Source organism: Saccoglossus kowalevskii, chromosome 7 (genome assembly GCF_978046115.1).
Source record: "Saccoglossus kowalevskii chromosome 7, keSacKowa6.1, whole genome shotgun sequence".
Taxonomy (NCBI): domain Eukaryota; kingdom Metazoa; phylum Hemichordata; class Enteropneusta; family Harrimaniidae; genus Saccoglossus; species Saccoglossus kowalevskii.
This window is the reverse complement of record NC_140647.1, coordinates 5,907,864-5,926,516: the sequence shown is the minus strand read 5'-3', so window position 1 is coordinate 5,926,516 and position 18,653 is coordinate 5,907,864. Positions and strand designations below refer to the sequence as shown.

At 35.5% G+C, this 18,653-nt stretch overlaps 1 protein-coding gene across 2 annotated transcripts; it reads right to left on the bottom strand.

Moving 5' to 3' along the window:
- Nucleotides 1–1,155: 1,155 nt before the first annotated feature.
- Nucleotides 1,156–18,653, bottom strand: LOC100377340 (uncharacterized). Of its 2 annotated transcripts, none has more exons than XM_085500994.1 (20): nt 18,586–18,653; nt 17,038–17,144; nt 16,252–16,354; nt 15,490–15,735; nt 11,572–11,745; nt 11,104–11,341; nt 10,169–10,501; nt 9,740–9,883; nt 8,946–9,198; nt 8,621–8,763; nt 8,048–8,122; nt 7,574–7,723; nt 7,369–7,409; nt 7,090–7,264; nt 6,705–6,776; nt 6,458–6,539; nt 5,659–5,720; nt 4,854–4,965; nt 4,354–4,445; nt 1,156–1,710 (listed from the first exon to the last, which is right to left on the bottom strand). In XM_085500994.1, exons 1-20 carry the CDS (start codon nt 18,595–18,597, stop codon nt 1,547–1,549), a joined length of 2,778 nt encoding a protein of 925 aa, XP_085357120.1. In that variant the 5' UTR covers nt 18,598–18,653; the 3' UTR covers nt 1,156–1,546. The 2 variants fall into 2 exon arrangements, with proteins under 2 accessions (XP_085357120.1, XP_085357121.1); XM_085500995.1 differs by having other exon boundaries at nt 9,740–9,880.

Sequence of the window (18,653 nt, the reverse complement as noted above, 5' to 3'; positions counted from 1 at the left end):
ACTTTAAAAGTGCTCAGCAGAAAAGTTAAAACCCAAAATTTTGAAATATGATTTAACTGTAAAAATAAATGGTAAATGACGAAAAAAATGTTAATGCATCTTTTACAGTAGTTCAGTGACCATATAGCACAAAATGAAACAATAGCACAAAATGAAACAATATGGTAAAAGACCCAGAAATCTTCTGCCATAAATTGTAGCAAACTACAATAAAGAAATTGTTGAAGTGTGCATCCACTGTCGATCGTACGTAATATTAAAAATATCGTGTATAAATGTAATAGGCGTAAATAAATTGTGAACGCCGGGACAGGAAGTATGGAGCCCCGTTAGGCACGATCGACTGTCAGGTACTGCAATTCACTGGTAAGATTTTTTACCAGATCCTGGTACTATAATATGAAATGAATAGTCGCACAGAGGTCTATAAATTTTATCATGAAAAGGGTCGGGTGTTGCTGGCTGCTAGGATCATCCATAAATTATGCAAAGTTTATTTTAACTGTACTATTCGTGAAACTTTCCACAGCAGTTTTTGATATCATGACACATACCAATCTTGACGGATGCATTATAAAAGTGCTGGAAAGTTTAGAATACCAGCGAGACGTTATCGCAAACTACACATGCATCCATGTTTTTATGCAGAGTCAACGCTCTCAGTCCACCTTTTCTGCATGCATACGAACTGGCAAGATGTAGATCGATCGCCTCTGCCACAAATTTGATTTCTTTACATGTCGTAGTTCTGTTGATCCCACAAAACAGTCACCTCCGGTTTTCTATATTTTCTATTTGACTGCCACAAACAATGCACATTGTTTCATTGGTTTGGAGTGACTGTATTCATTGTGTTCATAAAGTGAACAACCAACGTATTCAGGGGGTCATTTAGAATAAATTTGCACAAATTAATTTATTTTGTGACATCAGCATCAAATATGAATTATTCATATCAACTAGAAACCTGCAGATGGGGACAGTCCTAAAGTCTCTCGCGTAAAATGTTTCGCATTTCACATCAAATGCCTTCAGAGTTTGAATGTCTAGGAAACACAATCACATTAGGCCCGAGGACTGTTGACAGTCTACCACTGCCAGACAGACGCAGTATAGGTAATTAAAAATTGTGTTGCTACTTTTTCATAAAATCAATTCTGCCAAAAAGAAAAGAGAAATTTATTGAACATCAAAACAATATGTTGGCAACCTCATTACAACATACACACCAGTACATACTGGGTGAGGAATGTAGGCAGGAACTGGCCTACCTTTTACAGCACCATACAGTATATTATGGTAGATAGGTAAGGTACCAAGAATAGTGAAGACTGAGGGAAAAAAATTGGGTAAACCATACCCATCAATTGATCTGTTAATTCAACAGTCTGTAGCGATTTACTTGGTGTACACTGAATCACCGTAATATTAATATATGTATAATTTCATGACAATAAACTTCTCATCTGCGTTTTGTATTGTTTCAGAGGGCAGTAACCAAGAGAAATAACATTGCAATATGTGCTGAATAGTCCTGCTATATTAATTAATCATCGGTATCATCATCTTCATGTCGTCTTGGCTGTAATTCTTTCATGCGGATGAACTTTAGCTGTGGGCAGCCTTGTAAATGCTCAATAGCATTAGGCGACACTTGTGTGCGGTCTAAGTTGATGAGTGTCAAGTGTGGTAGTTTTAAAGCATCCAGACCTGTGGAGGAAACACATCAGTCAATAATTCATATAGTCACACCTGTGTTAGTGATCACATCTATATAAAGACCATCTGTCTATTGTCATATGTTTTTGTTATAACAGTACCATATCATTATTTTTTAGATAAATATTATGTCAAATTGATGAGCCTCTAATCCACCCAATCACAGTTGACATAGCTTATGAAAGGAAAATAAAAACAAAAAATGTAAACTGGCGAAAGAAGGCGCACTGTAGAACACATTGGCTGAACAGAATTTGTCATTGTATAGTGATGAGATGATGGCCGAATAAACAGACATTGGGTGGCAAAGATGCAGCGAATAATTCATTTACAATATTAGACTGAGTGGTAATGCATCAGTTAATAATTCATGTACAATATTTGTAATACTTAATATTACTCAATAATTTAGTGTTTTTAATATTCAAACTCGTACACATCTTAATGAAATCAGCACAGTCATATCTAAAAAATGGTTCTGAACACTTTAATTTTAAGTATCACAATACAGTAGAACGTCGATTATCCGTACTGTTAGGGGGACATGCTTTTTGTTCGGTTATGTAAACAGTTTGGATATGCGATCTTGTGTGGGCGTGCTCAAATTTACAGGCTCACGTACACACATTCTAACGCACATGACTGTAATGAAATCAAACTTTAGTACATGTAGAGTACGTCATTAAAAACATTTTTATTTAATCAGTAATACATTGTAATTAAAATGTTGCACGCTGGAATGTTAAAAAATGTTTCAAAATGTCCGTAAAATGTAGCGATAATAAAGTTCCTTTGCTTCTTTCTTGGGAAAACCAAGTCCCGGAACCAAGTGTCGACGGATTTCTCTAAACGATCGTCATTGGCTGTTTTCATTATCTTTCGTTTCAGTCCTGCACTTGAATCCATTTTACTGGAAAAATCCAGCAGCTTTCGTTTTACCAACACATTACTCGGTAAATAGATTGCTTGCGATTTCACCACGTTCTAGTCGATTTATAATTGACACTTTCGCGTCCAAATCAAGCACACAGCGTTTGCGTTTCACTGGGGTAGCCATGCCAGCACTAGATAAAAGACGCTGATAAAGTAAACAGGTGAAAGGTTACTTCGTATTCGCTGTGTATAGATCGGCTCGATGTTACCAAATCGCTCGTGGATGTTCGAATGGTTAACTGCTACAAGATGTCCCGATTTTATTGTATTCAGCAAAGTTTTTAATACCCAGAACGATTGACATAATAAATTGATGTAAAAATCCAGGTTGGCCACTGTGATCACCGGATGTAAATACTTTGACACTGTGAACCATCAAACGGCCCACCGACTGTGGTCATTGGTTGCCGTTGTCTGCTGATAAACCATCAAAGAGGCACACCAAGGTTTTGTCGTTTCGTCACTCTTTTTCACTGCACTATTAAACTGACGTCGCTTCTGTGGCAAGACATCCCAGAAGTTATTTTCTTTCTTTTTTTATTCCGAAAAGGATGTGACTTCTGATACTGGACATTAAAATTAAAAATCAAAAAAAAACATGGGATCGGCTCATGGCTGCGTTTCTTTGACGGCAGTGGAACCGTGTACAATTTTCCCGGGAAACATATCCGAACTGCGGTGACTTACAACTTCGTAAAGTTAAGGATCTGACTGTAAACAGTGGAGAAGACATTTGATGAAGTTTGTGTTTTTAGGACATTTTTTATTTACAGTGGAACACTGGTGTTGCATAATAGGCTTGTCTGAATTTAGGAAATTATTCGATACTGTAATTCGTTTCATTGTTTGCGCAGACACTATAAACAATGAATGTACACGTGAAAGACGTCGGATTACATGTTGATAATAGCTTTATTGAAAGCGTTGCACCAGGAAATCACACAAGACGACTGTAGTATTTATTGTCCACAGTTGACTTTTGTATTATACCGAACACAGCCAGACATGCATACAAACTTTTGGGGACACACAGTAGGTTCGGATAATCGACGTTCTACTGTATGGGAATATTCCCATATTGAAATAAAATTATAATTTCATGAATTTTCAAGACCATTATGCATTACTTTGACAGTAGTATTGAAGAACATACAAAACATCATACAGCCTATGAACTAAATTTAAACAAAATTAATTTTATGATTTGTTTTGACAAAAATGACCACTAGTCAGTTAAATATTAAAATCCCATTATATCTTGCCTTTGTACTAAATTTTAAACAAAATCTGTATATCTGAATAACAGGTATGAAAATAGCTACTAGTCAGCCTTTTTTGAATAAAAAAATGTGAAACATAATGACATGTAACCCAGCATGAGTGATGTCAATGTCAAGTTTGAATGAAATCAGCCCAGGCATACATGAGAAACGTTGTGTGATATTCAAATGTTGTTTTGTGGGACAAAAAACAGAAAACTAAACAGACAGGCACAAGTCTATCATTAAGTTTTGTTTTTGTACCAACTTTGAACTAAATTTGTCTGGGCACATCCAAAAAACAATTTTGAGTCTCAAAACTTATACTATGTACGTCATGTGTGCATTGCTACGCCGTACAATCTATTATCAAAATCAGTTGATTTTACTAGTGTCTAACAATCTTATTACCCAGGTAACATAACACATTTCTAAAACTCACCGTTATCTCTGATCTTCGTATCCCTCAGATTGAGCTTATTTAACATAACTAATTTGTTTAATACGTGACTTTTCAGTAATTTGCTGGTAACCCTAATATAATACAAAAGATACAATATTTCAACAAATCTTTGGACACAATGAACTTTGACCCTTAAGAAATCACAACAGTTTACATTAAAATTTTTGTTAAATCAGAAGATAGTAAATGATTGGCTAATGAATGTGAACCTTGGTTCAGGTCCACAGGTGCTTGTGTTCCATCGGGCTCAGTTTGAAAAAAATGTACTATGTGTACTGTTAAACCTGGTATTGTCAGGAATGTATGCACTGCTTAAAATCACTGATCTTCACAAATTAAAACTTAGGAATAAACCTGGAAATGTAAATAGTTGCTGATAATGCAAATACACAATGGAAATATCAAACAATTAGCAACTATATCAGAAAAACAAAACAGTCAATACCATACAGAGACTATAAGAACCCATCTGTACTAACCTTGTTGATGCTAAACCAAGAACTTGTAATTTATTGAAAAATCCAAGGACTGTCGCTCCTTTATTGCTGATCTCTGTGTGATCTAAACACAGTTCAACAAGATTTGACAAACCTAGAAAACAACCATATAAGAATTGGTGATCAGAAAACAAGCATGGGTGATTTACTTATACTACAAAAAGTAAATAACTATTATTATACATCTGTCACCGTAACGCCATAAGTTACAACCAAGGTTTGACTGGACTCCACACAAAGAAGTTCGCTGATTCTGTTCTAAACTTTTTGGATTTCGGCATTCCCACAATGTATCCTTGGATGGAAAAGATGTATAATAATAAGGTTATTATGAGGATACCTCAAAGTATGCACTCAGACAGTACACCTTGCATCGACCTCCGCTGTGTGTCGGTTGACACTCTCGCTGTACTGTCTTTGTGCATACTTTGAGGTATCCTCGTAATAATCTCATAGTAATCATAGTTTTGGACTGCAACGTGAATCAGATACTTCAGTCACTATTTCTTATTTTTCAAAAACCATTTCATTTTCATTTAGTCAAAGTATTTTGTATCAGATCTGAAGAGAATACTGGTCCAATATGTAAGCTTGCTTTGATAGTTCCTATAAGCATACAAACCCAACACCTATAAGCATACAAACCCAACATTTATCTATGTCATGTATAAGGTTTAAAAAGGCAATTCATGGACTAAGAATACAGACATGCAATGACATGGATTTGTTTACAAAGAAACAAGCATATTGTGAAAGTTTTGTTAAGTTGTGTAAAGTGAATATTTACCTTGAATATGTGTCATTGCATCATCAGTGATCTTTGTGTTCACAAGAAATAAACTATTAAGGCTAAAAGTCAGAAATAAAGAAAAGTCAATTGCAACCACTTCGCATACATAAATGTATAGGTCTGTGCAATACCTACGCCATCTACCAACACCCCAACAAACACACACCCATCCATCCATCCATCCATCCCACTCACTTAATTACTTACTACTGCAAAGTAGCTGCAAATTAATCTTTGCATAGTCCATGATACAAAATGGAAACTTATTTTTAAAAATTATTTTAGTACATCATGGCTGGGCATGGCAATTTTTAGTTTCATTGATTGTGATGACTCAAAGCTGGGAAGTAGGTAACCTTTGAACAGGATTCAAAGTATTGTACATCAAATTCTGCAGTTCCCTCTGCAGGGTTACTACTGGTTTCAGCTCTTCAAGGTTAAGACCTTGTTAAAGACTTTTAAGACTTCATATAACTGAATCTAAGACCTCAATAAACAGCAAAAAGTTTTCTTTATTTCATTGCATACCAATACAAAGGTGTCCCTTATCGAATTAAGAGTTTATCATCAGTAAGTCAGGCATTATTAAACAAATTAGTTGAACTCTCAAAATTAGTTTCAAACATGTCATTTAGTTGTGAACACATATGGAGACTGCACAAGCTAACAAGTAATAGTTACATCACAGTACAGATACTGTATGGCTTTCAATTATGATACATTTTTAATTCCTTTTAATTCAATTTGAATATAAATTATTAGGTTTAGCAAAACCATAATCACTAGCCACAATTACCTTCTCATATTGGATAGGTGCCGAACTCCCTCGTCTGTTATTCGAATGTAATCTGTTAAGTCCAGCACAACCAGTGGCATGTCTGCAATAACACAGTAAACAATAATTCTTTGATTTTGCAAGTTGTGTGATTAATGGATTCCAACGAGCGATAAATTATCGTCAGTGATTATAATATTGTATCAATTCAAGCGTGTTGTGTATTACGAGAAATTGGAGATACGCACGTTATGAATGTAATAAATACCTGAAATATACTTTAAACCAACATCAGTCGTTGTGTGTCGACTTGGCATCTTCAAATGCGTCAACTTTAAACCTACAGATAAAACAACAAGTCTGCAGTCATATGTGGATCATGTCACAATATGCAGTCATAGTTGTAGTAACAAACCCCCACTCCAGAATATTCTTTCTTGCATAGATTTGAACTCCTGTTCATTATGAAAAGTATTTGTAAATCAGACGATGACAAATACATTCCTTGGCAGATATTTAATGGAAATATGAAAAGAGATTATGTCCTTCAATAATGTATTTAATGAAAACAACACAAGCATAATTTCTTCAAGACAATACTGTCACTACACTACTCACTACTATGCATAATGGTCTATAACCAAATGACTTACCTGAAAGACATTGTAACGCTTCATCTCCATTCATACAATCAATGTTTGATATATTTAAAGATGACAACGATGTCAGTGACTTGAGATGTGAAAGAGCAATGGCCGGTAGATTTGTACTGCATATGTTCAATGACTGGAGTTTACTAAGGGCTTTTAAGCAGTCAAGATGACTAATCTGAAAAAACAGTAAAACATGAAAATATCAAATTCAATTAGTTATGAAATTGGCCTTCGGGATAATACAATAAAGTATCTGTGCAGTAGTTGACGAAAATTTACCTTAGTTCCTTCCAAGCCTAGAGATTTGAGGTGTGTAAGAGCTATAAAATAACAACAGAAACAGTATTAATTGATAATAACTTACTTATTTACTTACACACAATAAAGACACAAGATCACACAATTATTTAAAACAGCAGTATTAAAAAAAACAGATTTTAATAAAATGCTGATATACTGAAGTAGGCAATAACCAGATGCATACCTGATAATGCCTGAAGTGTAGCATCAGTGACTGAGGTCTTGTTGAGATTAAGATGAGATAATGTAGATGGTGAAGATTGTAAATAGCTTTGCATTCCCCGGTCTGTAACACTGGTCTCTTCCAGTGACAATGTAACTAAATACTTAAATACTAAAAGGGTTATATTATCAGCTGTGTAACAGTGGTAGGTAAAAAGTTATTCTTCTTACTCAACTCACAAAGAGATACAACATTCTTGAACACTGAGAAAAATAATTCAGGTTCTGGTAATTGTAGTTGCATGCATTAAAATGCGTCACAACTTTTTTCCAGCTTTTATTAAATTCAAGCAAAATTTTTTTTGCAATTTTAAAATGTACATCAATTTCAGAAAACTAATTAAATAGACTCTTTCATGCTACACTGTAGCTTTATTTTGCGTATCGGTATCTAATCTTAACAATTATGTGATATCAGTAAACATATAAACTTTACCTTTAACTGTATCTAAAACCTTGTCTGTTAACTGCCGGCAAGAACTGAGATTAAGATGTTTTAGTCTTTTTAATGCTGTAAAAATAAATTATATTAAAGTGGATAAGAGTGTACAACCATAGTAACAAACGTGCAAGCACAAGAAATGGCCAGGGTTGATGTTAGGTTCTTTTTTCTGGTCTCTTTTTAGATTTTGTTTACAGTGTGCATCTTCTTGAATATAATTGTATATGTAATAAAATAAATTTCTTTTCAGTTTTCACGGTCGAACCTTTCCATATATATCCACTAACATCTAGAGTGTACTGCAATGATATTGTTCCAAACAAATTTGAACAAGACTTCTAGAGCTTTTACAGAAATAATCTATTTTCTATATTCATGTTAACAACATGTGGTTTGGATTGCGACTGTGAAATGACTGACATTTTCAAATCTATAGGAAACATATGTGTCAAATGGTAAATAGTTTTTCAAACTTTCAGTGATATTTGGTATTGTTGATACGAATCACCAGTCATAGGTGGTATTCACATATGAAAATGTATTCCTAAATCGGCGCATTGCACTTACTTTTAAGGGGTGCCACCCCATTATCACTGATGAGCGGGCATGAACACAGGCTGAGATGCACAAGGTTGGTGTGAAGTCTGACAGCGAATAACAACTCATTGGTGGTATACTTGTAACAGTCCAAAACCAATTGTCTCAGGCGACTGTGGATGGTAAAAGTTAAAGAGTGAGTACATCAGATCTACAGTCAACACTCTTGGTGATTGATTCACATCAAGTCATCATCATTTGTAGCACAGCATATAATTGCAGTTTACAAGTTATGCAGGTGCTATACATTGATGGCATCAATACTTGAGAAATTAAAAGTGATGATTGCACTTGCCAAGGTAAGAAAATATTCAATGTCTTTGGCCTCAGCGTACCTTCCACCATCATCACCTTGAGAAGTTTTTCGGCAACGTCCAATGGCATGGCTCCAAGATTCAAATGCTGGTGTTGTGTCTTTACTCGGTGAGCAATGGAAGAAACGCATAGCTCCAGTAGTGAATGTACTTCAAGAGCCAAACACCTCCTGGATGACTGTGAATCATGTTTCTGGTTGGCAGCCATTCTTTGTAGAGCAGCAGCTACAGCAGCTAGAGTAAGTGGTAGAATGAAAAAAAATAAAATTTGTGCATTGCTATAAAGGCACAGTAAAAGTTCACAGTTAAAACTGATTTTTTTCCACACTCAACTGCCAATTTAACTCAGCATCACAGAATGTTCTATGTTGCTCTAGCGCACACGACTGTACCATGTATTTCTATGGGCTCTGTGCTAGCTCTTCTGGAACACTGGTCTAAGAGCCCTGAAAACAGTTAGTGAAGAAACATCACAAACTCAACTTTGAAGTAATACTGAGCAACCAAATTTATATATGTTGCACATGTAGAGACAGTCTTGTTACACAGTTCAGGAGAGTCTCAACATTTGTTAAGTGTTTTCTTCCTCTGTTTTCACTAGTGATGATTGCCAGGTGACGAAATTTTGTTTTGATTTGGGCAAAATTAACGTGATGCTCATAATAGGTCAGGGTGCAGGTGTCGGGGTTGGTTGCAGGTGTCTGGGATAGGTTGCAGGTGTCTGCGATAGGGTGCAGGTGTCTTGGGATTGAGTGCAGATATTTTATTATCATACCTTCTCTGTGTACACTTGGTTCTTCTGGATTATCTGCAGGTAATCCTTGATTAAGATCAGGAACACCATGGCCCATAGAGTGTCCCGCACCCCAGTCATGTGCACCACCACCAAACTGACCACCAAACAAATTTCCAGGAGCTACTAAAAAACAAAAGAAAATAAATGCTTGTTCAAACTGCACTATCCTGGTTTTAACTGAGTTACTTTTGTTTTCAAGGATTCTATTTTCTAAAGGAACAAGCTTGCATTAACTGGGAGCAATAATCATTATTATAAAATTTTATTTTACTTTTTCTCAAGGTACATGTATTCATTCACAAGCACAGAAGTTACCTTGGTATTATCTGAGATTTAAATCAGCAAACTCAAATTGTGCTGTTCTCAGGGTGTCATTTTTTTATAGAAAAGATGCACAAAAAATATTACCTGGAGGAATACCCCACCCGGCCATTGCACCAGGAACTGCAATATTATCATCATCATTATCATCACCTTCCTCTTCTTCTGCATGTTCATTTATCACCATAGGAACAGGTTCTTCTGCAGCTCTTTCATCCTGATTCTCCATTTCTTGGTCGTCCATCTTGTTGCCTCTACCCCACTGATGTCTAGATGAATGCTGCTCTTCTAAACCTAACTCAGCAGCTGGATGGAACGGGAAACCAGGTGGTCTGATTCCAGCTGGTGCATCTGAGGGAGAAGTTGGGCTTGCTTGACTTGACCCACTTGCACTTCCTTCTGCTGAGTTTTCCTTTGATACTTGAAAATAAATTTAAAAACAGATTATTTTTGAGGAGGTAATTTATATCTCCTCTACACAACTATGGGCTTAAAAAATGTCAAGCTAAAATGATGTCTACATTTACTTAAGAACTCGTACATCTGCCAACAAGAAGTAGAGACATTTGTCAGTTACAGTAGTGAGATGATGGGTTTAATTAACAAAAAGATTCATAAGATGAAATTATGATCTTGTACAAATTGAAGAAGACAAATGAATTGCGAAATAATTACAAAATCACATAACAGTGTGAGTCTGAGGGAACTGAGTGTATTTCTTATTCACAAAGTGTGTAGTATGTGAGTTTTGTATTTTTGAATACATCAACAATCGTATGCAACCATGGTTACTAGCCATGATACAATCAAACATTTTCTAGCGTCCACTGTGTTCTGTGATGCCATTGGTTACAATACATTTATTTTTAGTAAGATTGAATTCACTGTTGCTGAGATTGGCCAGACAGTTTTCAAGTCATTTAAAAAATATCTAAACCATCTCACTAAATTACAAGTACTTGCAGGAAAAAATGTATAAATGTTCTAACTCAGCCATGCATATACATTATTTTTTTAAAAACCTTTTTGTGGTGTTGGTCCATCAAGCTTCTTAACCACTAAAGCACCATTTGGAGTTAGTCCTAACTCGGCTAATGACGACGTCATGTCTGATTCAGAAAACTCTCTCCTAGGGAAAGGCTGCATAAACCCCACATTACGAAGCTTAGGATTCTTCTCCATCACAAAATCAAACACATGTTGTAAAGTTACATTTGCCATAAAAGACTGCCTCAGAATTTGACCTGTTTGAAGACGAATCTGAGGAAATAAATTGTATTGACATTGGAATATGTTTTAATTTCCAGGTCTGTTCTGCGACACGCATGGAAGTAGCATGATGTGCACATGTTTGATCAACCTCTCATGGAAGCCGATGAAGAAATTTTACTAAAATCACCAGATGTACAGATTTACCGGGCATATACATGTACTACTGAGAACAAAGATTGGAGATCATGACTTGATTAAAACAATTGCTGATTATTCACCTGAAGCATACACATGTCAGCTTTGCTAGGCTCTGTTGACTGGCAACTCACAGGTGATTTAACACTTGATTCAGGTTTTGCTTGTGGAACCTCTTTAGGTGGAGGTGGTGATCTCATTCGTAACTTCTGTGCCTCTCTGTCAGCTGCTATCTCTCGTAGAACTTGATCTTTGGCCTGAAATGAAAAATGTTTTCTTCTTTATATAGTGCATATTGCCAAAGAAACCATTTTGGTGACAAGGCTGTGTGACCATCTTGTTGGAAATGAAGTGTTTAAGCAATAACCCCCGCCGAAGGCGGGTATACCACTTCATATTGCACAATTGACGACATATATGCACGAGCGGCAGGTGTGTGCATATATGGAGTGAATTGTGCAATATCAAGTGGTATACCCAACTTCGGCGGGGGTTATTGCTATTATATTATACCAGTATATTGACAATTCGATAAAACTAGTAAACAAGCAGCCTATCGGCTGAGATAGCTCCGCTGTTAGCAATGCACATTTCAATTAAAGAACTGAAGACATCATTAGAAAATGAACAATATGAATAGTATCAAAGCAATCGAACTTACGGTTTTTAACAAGTCGAAAATATCACTTTTTACCGAAAATTACAAAAATATTCACCAAAATTAGAGAATTGAAGATATCATCACAAAATGAACAAATCTGAGAGGTCCACATGTAGTACCTATATATGTAATATCAAAGCAATCGGACTTACAGTTTTCAACAAGAAGTCGAAAATATCACTTTTTACCAAAAATGACAAAAATATTCACCAAAATTAGAGAATTAAAGATATCATTACAAAATGAACAAATCTGAGAGAGGTCCACCTGTAGTACCTATATATGTAGTATCAAAACAATTGGACTTGCGGTTTTTAACAAGAAGTAGAAAATATCACTTTTTACCAAAAATGACAAAAATATTCACCAAAATTAGAAAATTAAAGATATCATTAAAAAATGAACAAATCTGAGAGAGGTCCACATGTAGTACCCATATATGTAATATCAAAGCAATTGCACTTGCGGTTTTTAACAAGAAGTCGAAAATATCACTTTTTACCAAAAATGACAAAAATATTCACCAAAATTAGAAAATTAAAGATATCATTAAAAAATGAACAAATCTGAGAGAGGTCCACATGTAGTACCCATATATGTAATATCAAAGCAATTGCACTTGCGGTTTTTAACAAGAAGTCGAAAATATCACTTTTTACCAAAAATGACAAAAATATTCACCAAAATTAGAGAAATGAAGATATCATCACGAAATGAACAAATCTGAGAGAGGTCCACATGTAGTACCTATATATGTAATATCAAAGCAATTGGACTTGCGGTTTTTAACAAGAAGTCGAAAATATCACTTTTTACCAAAAATGACAAAAATATTCACCAAAATTAGAGAATTGAAGATATCATCACGAAAGGAACAAATCTGAGAGAGGTCCACATGTAGTACCTATATATGTAGTATCAAAGCGATTTGACTTGCGGTTTTTAACAAGAAGTCGAAAATATCACTTTTTACCAAAAATGACAAAAATATTCACCAAAATTAGAGAATTAAAGATATCATTACAAAATGAACAAATCTGAGAGAGGTCCACATGTAGTACCTATATATGTAATATCAAAGCAATTGCACTTGCGGTTTTTAACAAGAAGTCGAAAATATCACTTTTTACCAAAAATTACAAAAATATTCACCAAAATTAGAGAATTGAAGATATCAACATGAAATGAAAAAACCTAAGAGAGGTCTACCCAAGGTACATATACACCAAGTATCAAAGCATTCAGGCTTGTAGTTTTCAAGAAGAAGTCGAAAAAGTAAAACATTGACACGGACGACGACGGACGACACCGGACAATCACTCATATGATAAGCTCCGCTCGACAAAGTCGACAGCGGAGCTAAAAAAGAGTTTACTTTCATCTACTACAAGATCATGATTATGGCCCTTGAACATGAATATTTATAAGAATAGTATATAGTTGTACGCTGAATGCATACAAAAATTACATGTGCAACACAGTTCAAATTGAATACAAACTAATTTTTATTCCACATGAAAAAGAAACATATCCACGTTGAATAGAGCAGCGTAAACAAACAAATTAGCATAACAAAGAATAACCTTTCTGACCTTTTACTGACGCACAACGCGATTTGAAATACAGGGTCGTGTACAGTTTGGATCATTTAAACAACGGATTTTCCATGTTTTCATTCCGGTTTTTGTACAATTTGGACTGTAATTTGCCCATTGAAAGTACAGTTGTGAAATAAACTGGTTTTGTGACTCATCATACTACTTGTAACTGTGGATATTTGACGTTCAGCGGTACTTGGTTCGACCGAAATTTGAGACGCGGCGGGACGCGGTGTATCATGTACGGCGACCGGCACAGCGACCTCAGTTCCAACATCTGACCTGGATAACTTTGGTATAACCAAAGTTTTGTGACAGTATGACTGACTAGTTTTGTCGTTGTTCTGGGGTAAGTTTGATGGTGTAAGATCGGATTTTCGCATCGTTTTTGTGACACGTACATGATATGCCTTGTTTCAACCCCGGCCGAAAGACTTTGCATGCCGTCGCTCTAATACAGTGGTTGGTGTACACACGGCACAAATCTGTAGCTTTCGAAATTACCTTCATCATCTCCTGTAATTTATTTACCCATAGTGGAGAATTACAATACCATATATCGTCGTCGAATCCTGCGTTATCCCGTGTTTTTTGAAACAGATGGCAATTACCCGGGTGCACTGCAATTTTGTCAGCTGTTGCTACCGGACACTGGCTGTTATTGGTGGCATACATTTTTGCCTGTGACTCATAGTTTTTTGCATTTTTATGTCATTAAATCCTTCAATTATATCTTGTACTTAAAGATCATGTTTTCTTTGTTGGAAGTTCGCAATCCATCTCAAAGTAACAACACTGAGAACACAGCATTCTGGCATTCGTGTAGGCACCTCATGGTGTTGAGGGACGGTTGTTTAGGTTTGTGTGGCGAACGACAATCACCCAACGACCGATGCTCACAACTTGGACCCCACCATTAACAAAAAGCAATATTATAGTTATATAACTTTTCAGATGTTTTTAATTCAGTATTTTTTTCAATATTCTTCCAAAATTCAAAAACTATATTTCCCTAAAAATCAAATAATACCGGTTTTATGTATTTCCGTATTAAATCTGTAGTCAATTCATGTTCCAGGGCCACTTGGTTTAGCAGTGCATTATCAGCCAATATACCATGGATTGCATATGCAAATTTTGTGTTTGGACCAATCAAATCAATGGATTAACACCATCAATATACTGGTATAATATAAATTCTAATATGGTATGGACCCAAATGTAAAAAAAAAAAATATCACCATATCTATGTGAATGAATCTCAGCCAGTGAGATTCCATAGAGTCTTTGGCACTAACATTTGCTGTATCAGATACAAGATCTGTTTTGTCCCTCCACAGCAAAATTACTCTGCCGATCATGAAATGCTTAATATCGTAATTTCTTTGTTTTGGATGTTCTTATATGGTAACATAGCACAATGTGGGTCATTTTAACCATTTGAGTTTACTATACAAAAGTGAGCGGGAACATATCTCACTCTAAGATAGTTTCAACTTTTGACACATTTAGCCAATGAGCGTTTAAGTGCCTTTTAAATGTCTTTCTCGAATCCTGGCAATGTTATAAGAGCTGAATTGCACTTTTTCACTGTTCTTGACTTCACAATAAGATACAATCTTGTTCATTCATAGCCATTTATCTTTAATAATTTGAATCTTACGTGCAAACTGAACATTCTCTTTCTACAGTACCACTCATGTGTAGTAATTAAATGCCCAAACATACAAATAAAATCTCACCTTCTTCTCTGCCAATCTCTTCTGTTTTGCTTCCAGCGTGGCTTGTTTTCTCTGCTTCTCCTCCCAACTCTCTTTCTCCTTTACTTTCTCTTCAGTAAGTGAAAACCTGCTGTATACATCTTGCTGTCGATACCGAGTCTCTCCTGGGTTCAGCTGCTGTGATGCCTCACTGCCTGTATCACCAAATTCAACATGGCAGTCTGTACTGGTTGGAAGATTGGGATCTGGCTGTAGTGATCCTCCAGTCTGTTGAGAGCAATTGTGACTGAGTTACTGTATATTTATTTATTTATTTTACTAAACATTACAGTAATGTATTCAAGAAGAACTGAATGGGAAAATGAGTCATGTGGAATACCTGTACAAAGCGCATCAGTGATATTATGTGAAATGGAGATTATTAGCAATATTAAATAATGGTGTACATGTATGATGGCATGAAACAGACAAAACTATATAAATCTATGTGATATTGAAAAAGTCAGGAATGGGACTGTAGTGTAGGAACTGGACTGATAATTATTATAGGGGCATTTTCACTTTTTTTGTTTAAATATTCAACGTAAATACTAAACAAAATATAAAATGTGTAAACACTTAGTGATATGATATGTAACAAGACATAAATTTATGGTAATAATATGAAGATAGCAGGATATAATTTTGTTTCACCAGAATTCATTTGTATTACAGTACAGGAAAAATATATATTTTTAAAGAGCCTTATTTCCATTGACCCTTATAAAAGTGGCATAAACTCACATGTCCAAAGGCTGGAAGTCGAAGTGTTGCTGGAGCCTGGGTTGATGATTGCGGTGATGAAACTGTAGGTATTGTAGCTGTCTCTTGTCCTCCTTGTAAAATCCTAAAAAAAGTACTGACATAGCATTATTATTTGCAGAGATGAACAACATGCAAACCAGGACAAAAAAATGATGAAAAACAATGAATTTAAAATAATTGTAATAGTTCTAAATTTGTTCTGTTAAATTTACTGTTTTATAGCCAAAATATGGCAAATAATTAGAAATGTCTTATGATGCATTTTGCCAAAATGTTCCAAGTTAATTTTTAGACAACTGAATCTTTTAGGAATGTTACTGTTGTTTATCTAGACTTTTTTTGTATGAGCAAATTGCAAGTTTTAGTGCTGACACATAGTGCATTTTTGACACAGAAGCCATATTCATATTTGTGTCTACTACATGACAGGGGCGTGCGACAACCTCTCTATCAAAGGGCAATCTATCCTGGCATCAACCAGGCCCGGTCAAACACAAGCACCTGCAGACCTTAACCAAGGTTCCCTTATAAGTCATAATCATTAGTGAATAAATCTCAGCCAGTCCCATTGGCACAATCACCCAGGGTAGGGTCTGTCAACTCTTTTTATGTTCAACCTAAGGTAGGATTGACAAGTGATAATCTGAAGCGATGATTGCAAATTAGCAAATGGCAAAAAAATGCATATTACACACATTCTATCTGATAGAAGGGATGTGACACACTGTATACATTACACACATAACCCATTTATAATTTGCTTACCATTCTACAGCAGATTGTACAGTTAGCTTCCCTGCCTGGACAGCACGTTGACATTGAGTTATTTCAAAACCCATACTGGCGAGTGAAGCCAGAAGGGAATCTATTGTCTGAATATTGGAAAATATATTTCATAAAAAAACAAAATACCACAATATTTCAAATGCATGCAAGGGCAACCTGAAATGCGTGTACCTAAGTTGCATACCCTTGTCTTATATTTATAAACTATTACAGCAATTCCAGGCACTGATTTGAATCTGAAGTAGTGCTAAATGTTGATAACTTACTGCAATAGGTTATACACGTCTTTTTCACATTTACAGAAGTTGTTACAAATAATGCAGACAGCATGTCTGCAATTTGAAGCGCACCGGAAGAAAGCTCCGCCCATAAAAGTGGCGGTACATTAGTTTTGAGTTTCTCTTCCAATAAACGATCGAAGCTCTCAACTTAGTTTCGTACTTCAATTTGCGTCACATGTTATTTCAGTGAGAGGGGTGCATAAAGCAGTGGCACTGTAAAGAACGTTAGTTACCGGTAGAGCTATTTTACAGAACCAGCTGACCGACTGATCATGGCAGAATTGTTGATCAAAGTGCCTGCAACAAATGTCCTATCATAGACGTACTAGTACGTCCATGGTCCTATGAAGACTTCATCCAGTATATCAATAATGAAATTGAAAATGAAATTATTATAATATTCGACATAAACGTTGTCAGTTTCCTGGCAGTATACTCTCGGTGGTAACAAACAGTTTGACGATATTATAAGCTGTCTGCTTTGAAACACCACTTCGATCTCCAATCTCAACAAATGACAGTCCACGAAAATACAAATCGACAACTTCTTGTTCTCACTTCAACTGTTTTTTTTTTTTTTTTTTTGACTCCTTGCTTCTCCATCGTGGTGCTTAAACAACTTGAACAAATCCCGATTTATAGACACGCAATCAACACGATGACTGACCAAAAGTGAATAAAAGACTTTGTAGAAAAAAATAGAAGACATTGTGGGCAATATCTGTCAATCATTCCTCTGATTTGCAGCCGATGTTTATATTTCTAGTTACAACTTATGTAAATTTGAAAACAAAGTGTGTAACCTATTCTATTGAGTTATCAACATCTAGCACTACTTCAGCGTCAAATATGTGCCTGGAAATGCTGTAAACCCTCGATAATAATATTGTTATATGTTCCGATTAACCTTGACAATTCAATTCTGTCATTGTGAATAAAATACTACCTTTCAGCGTTGTGGGAGGAAATAGTAATTCACAATATGAGTAAATATTTAATATGATGCCAATGGATCTATTTTCTCCATCATCCATTTTTTAGAGATGTGGTGACCTTTTATCAATCATTAAACACAAAAAAAAATAGAGCGCCCACCTGAAAAGTACACAAAAATTTAACTTATTTATGAGTACAAGTGAGTTTGTCTTAACCATACTATGTCAGTATGTAGACAAAATATTTGTCGTAGGATTCCGCACGCGATATGATAGAAAAAAAACAAGTCATGTTAAAAATCAAAACATACCTGGTCAGCCATTTTGTTTCGCGATGCAGTCTGGGTCTCAATATGAACCCGAAAAAAATAGCGCCCTC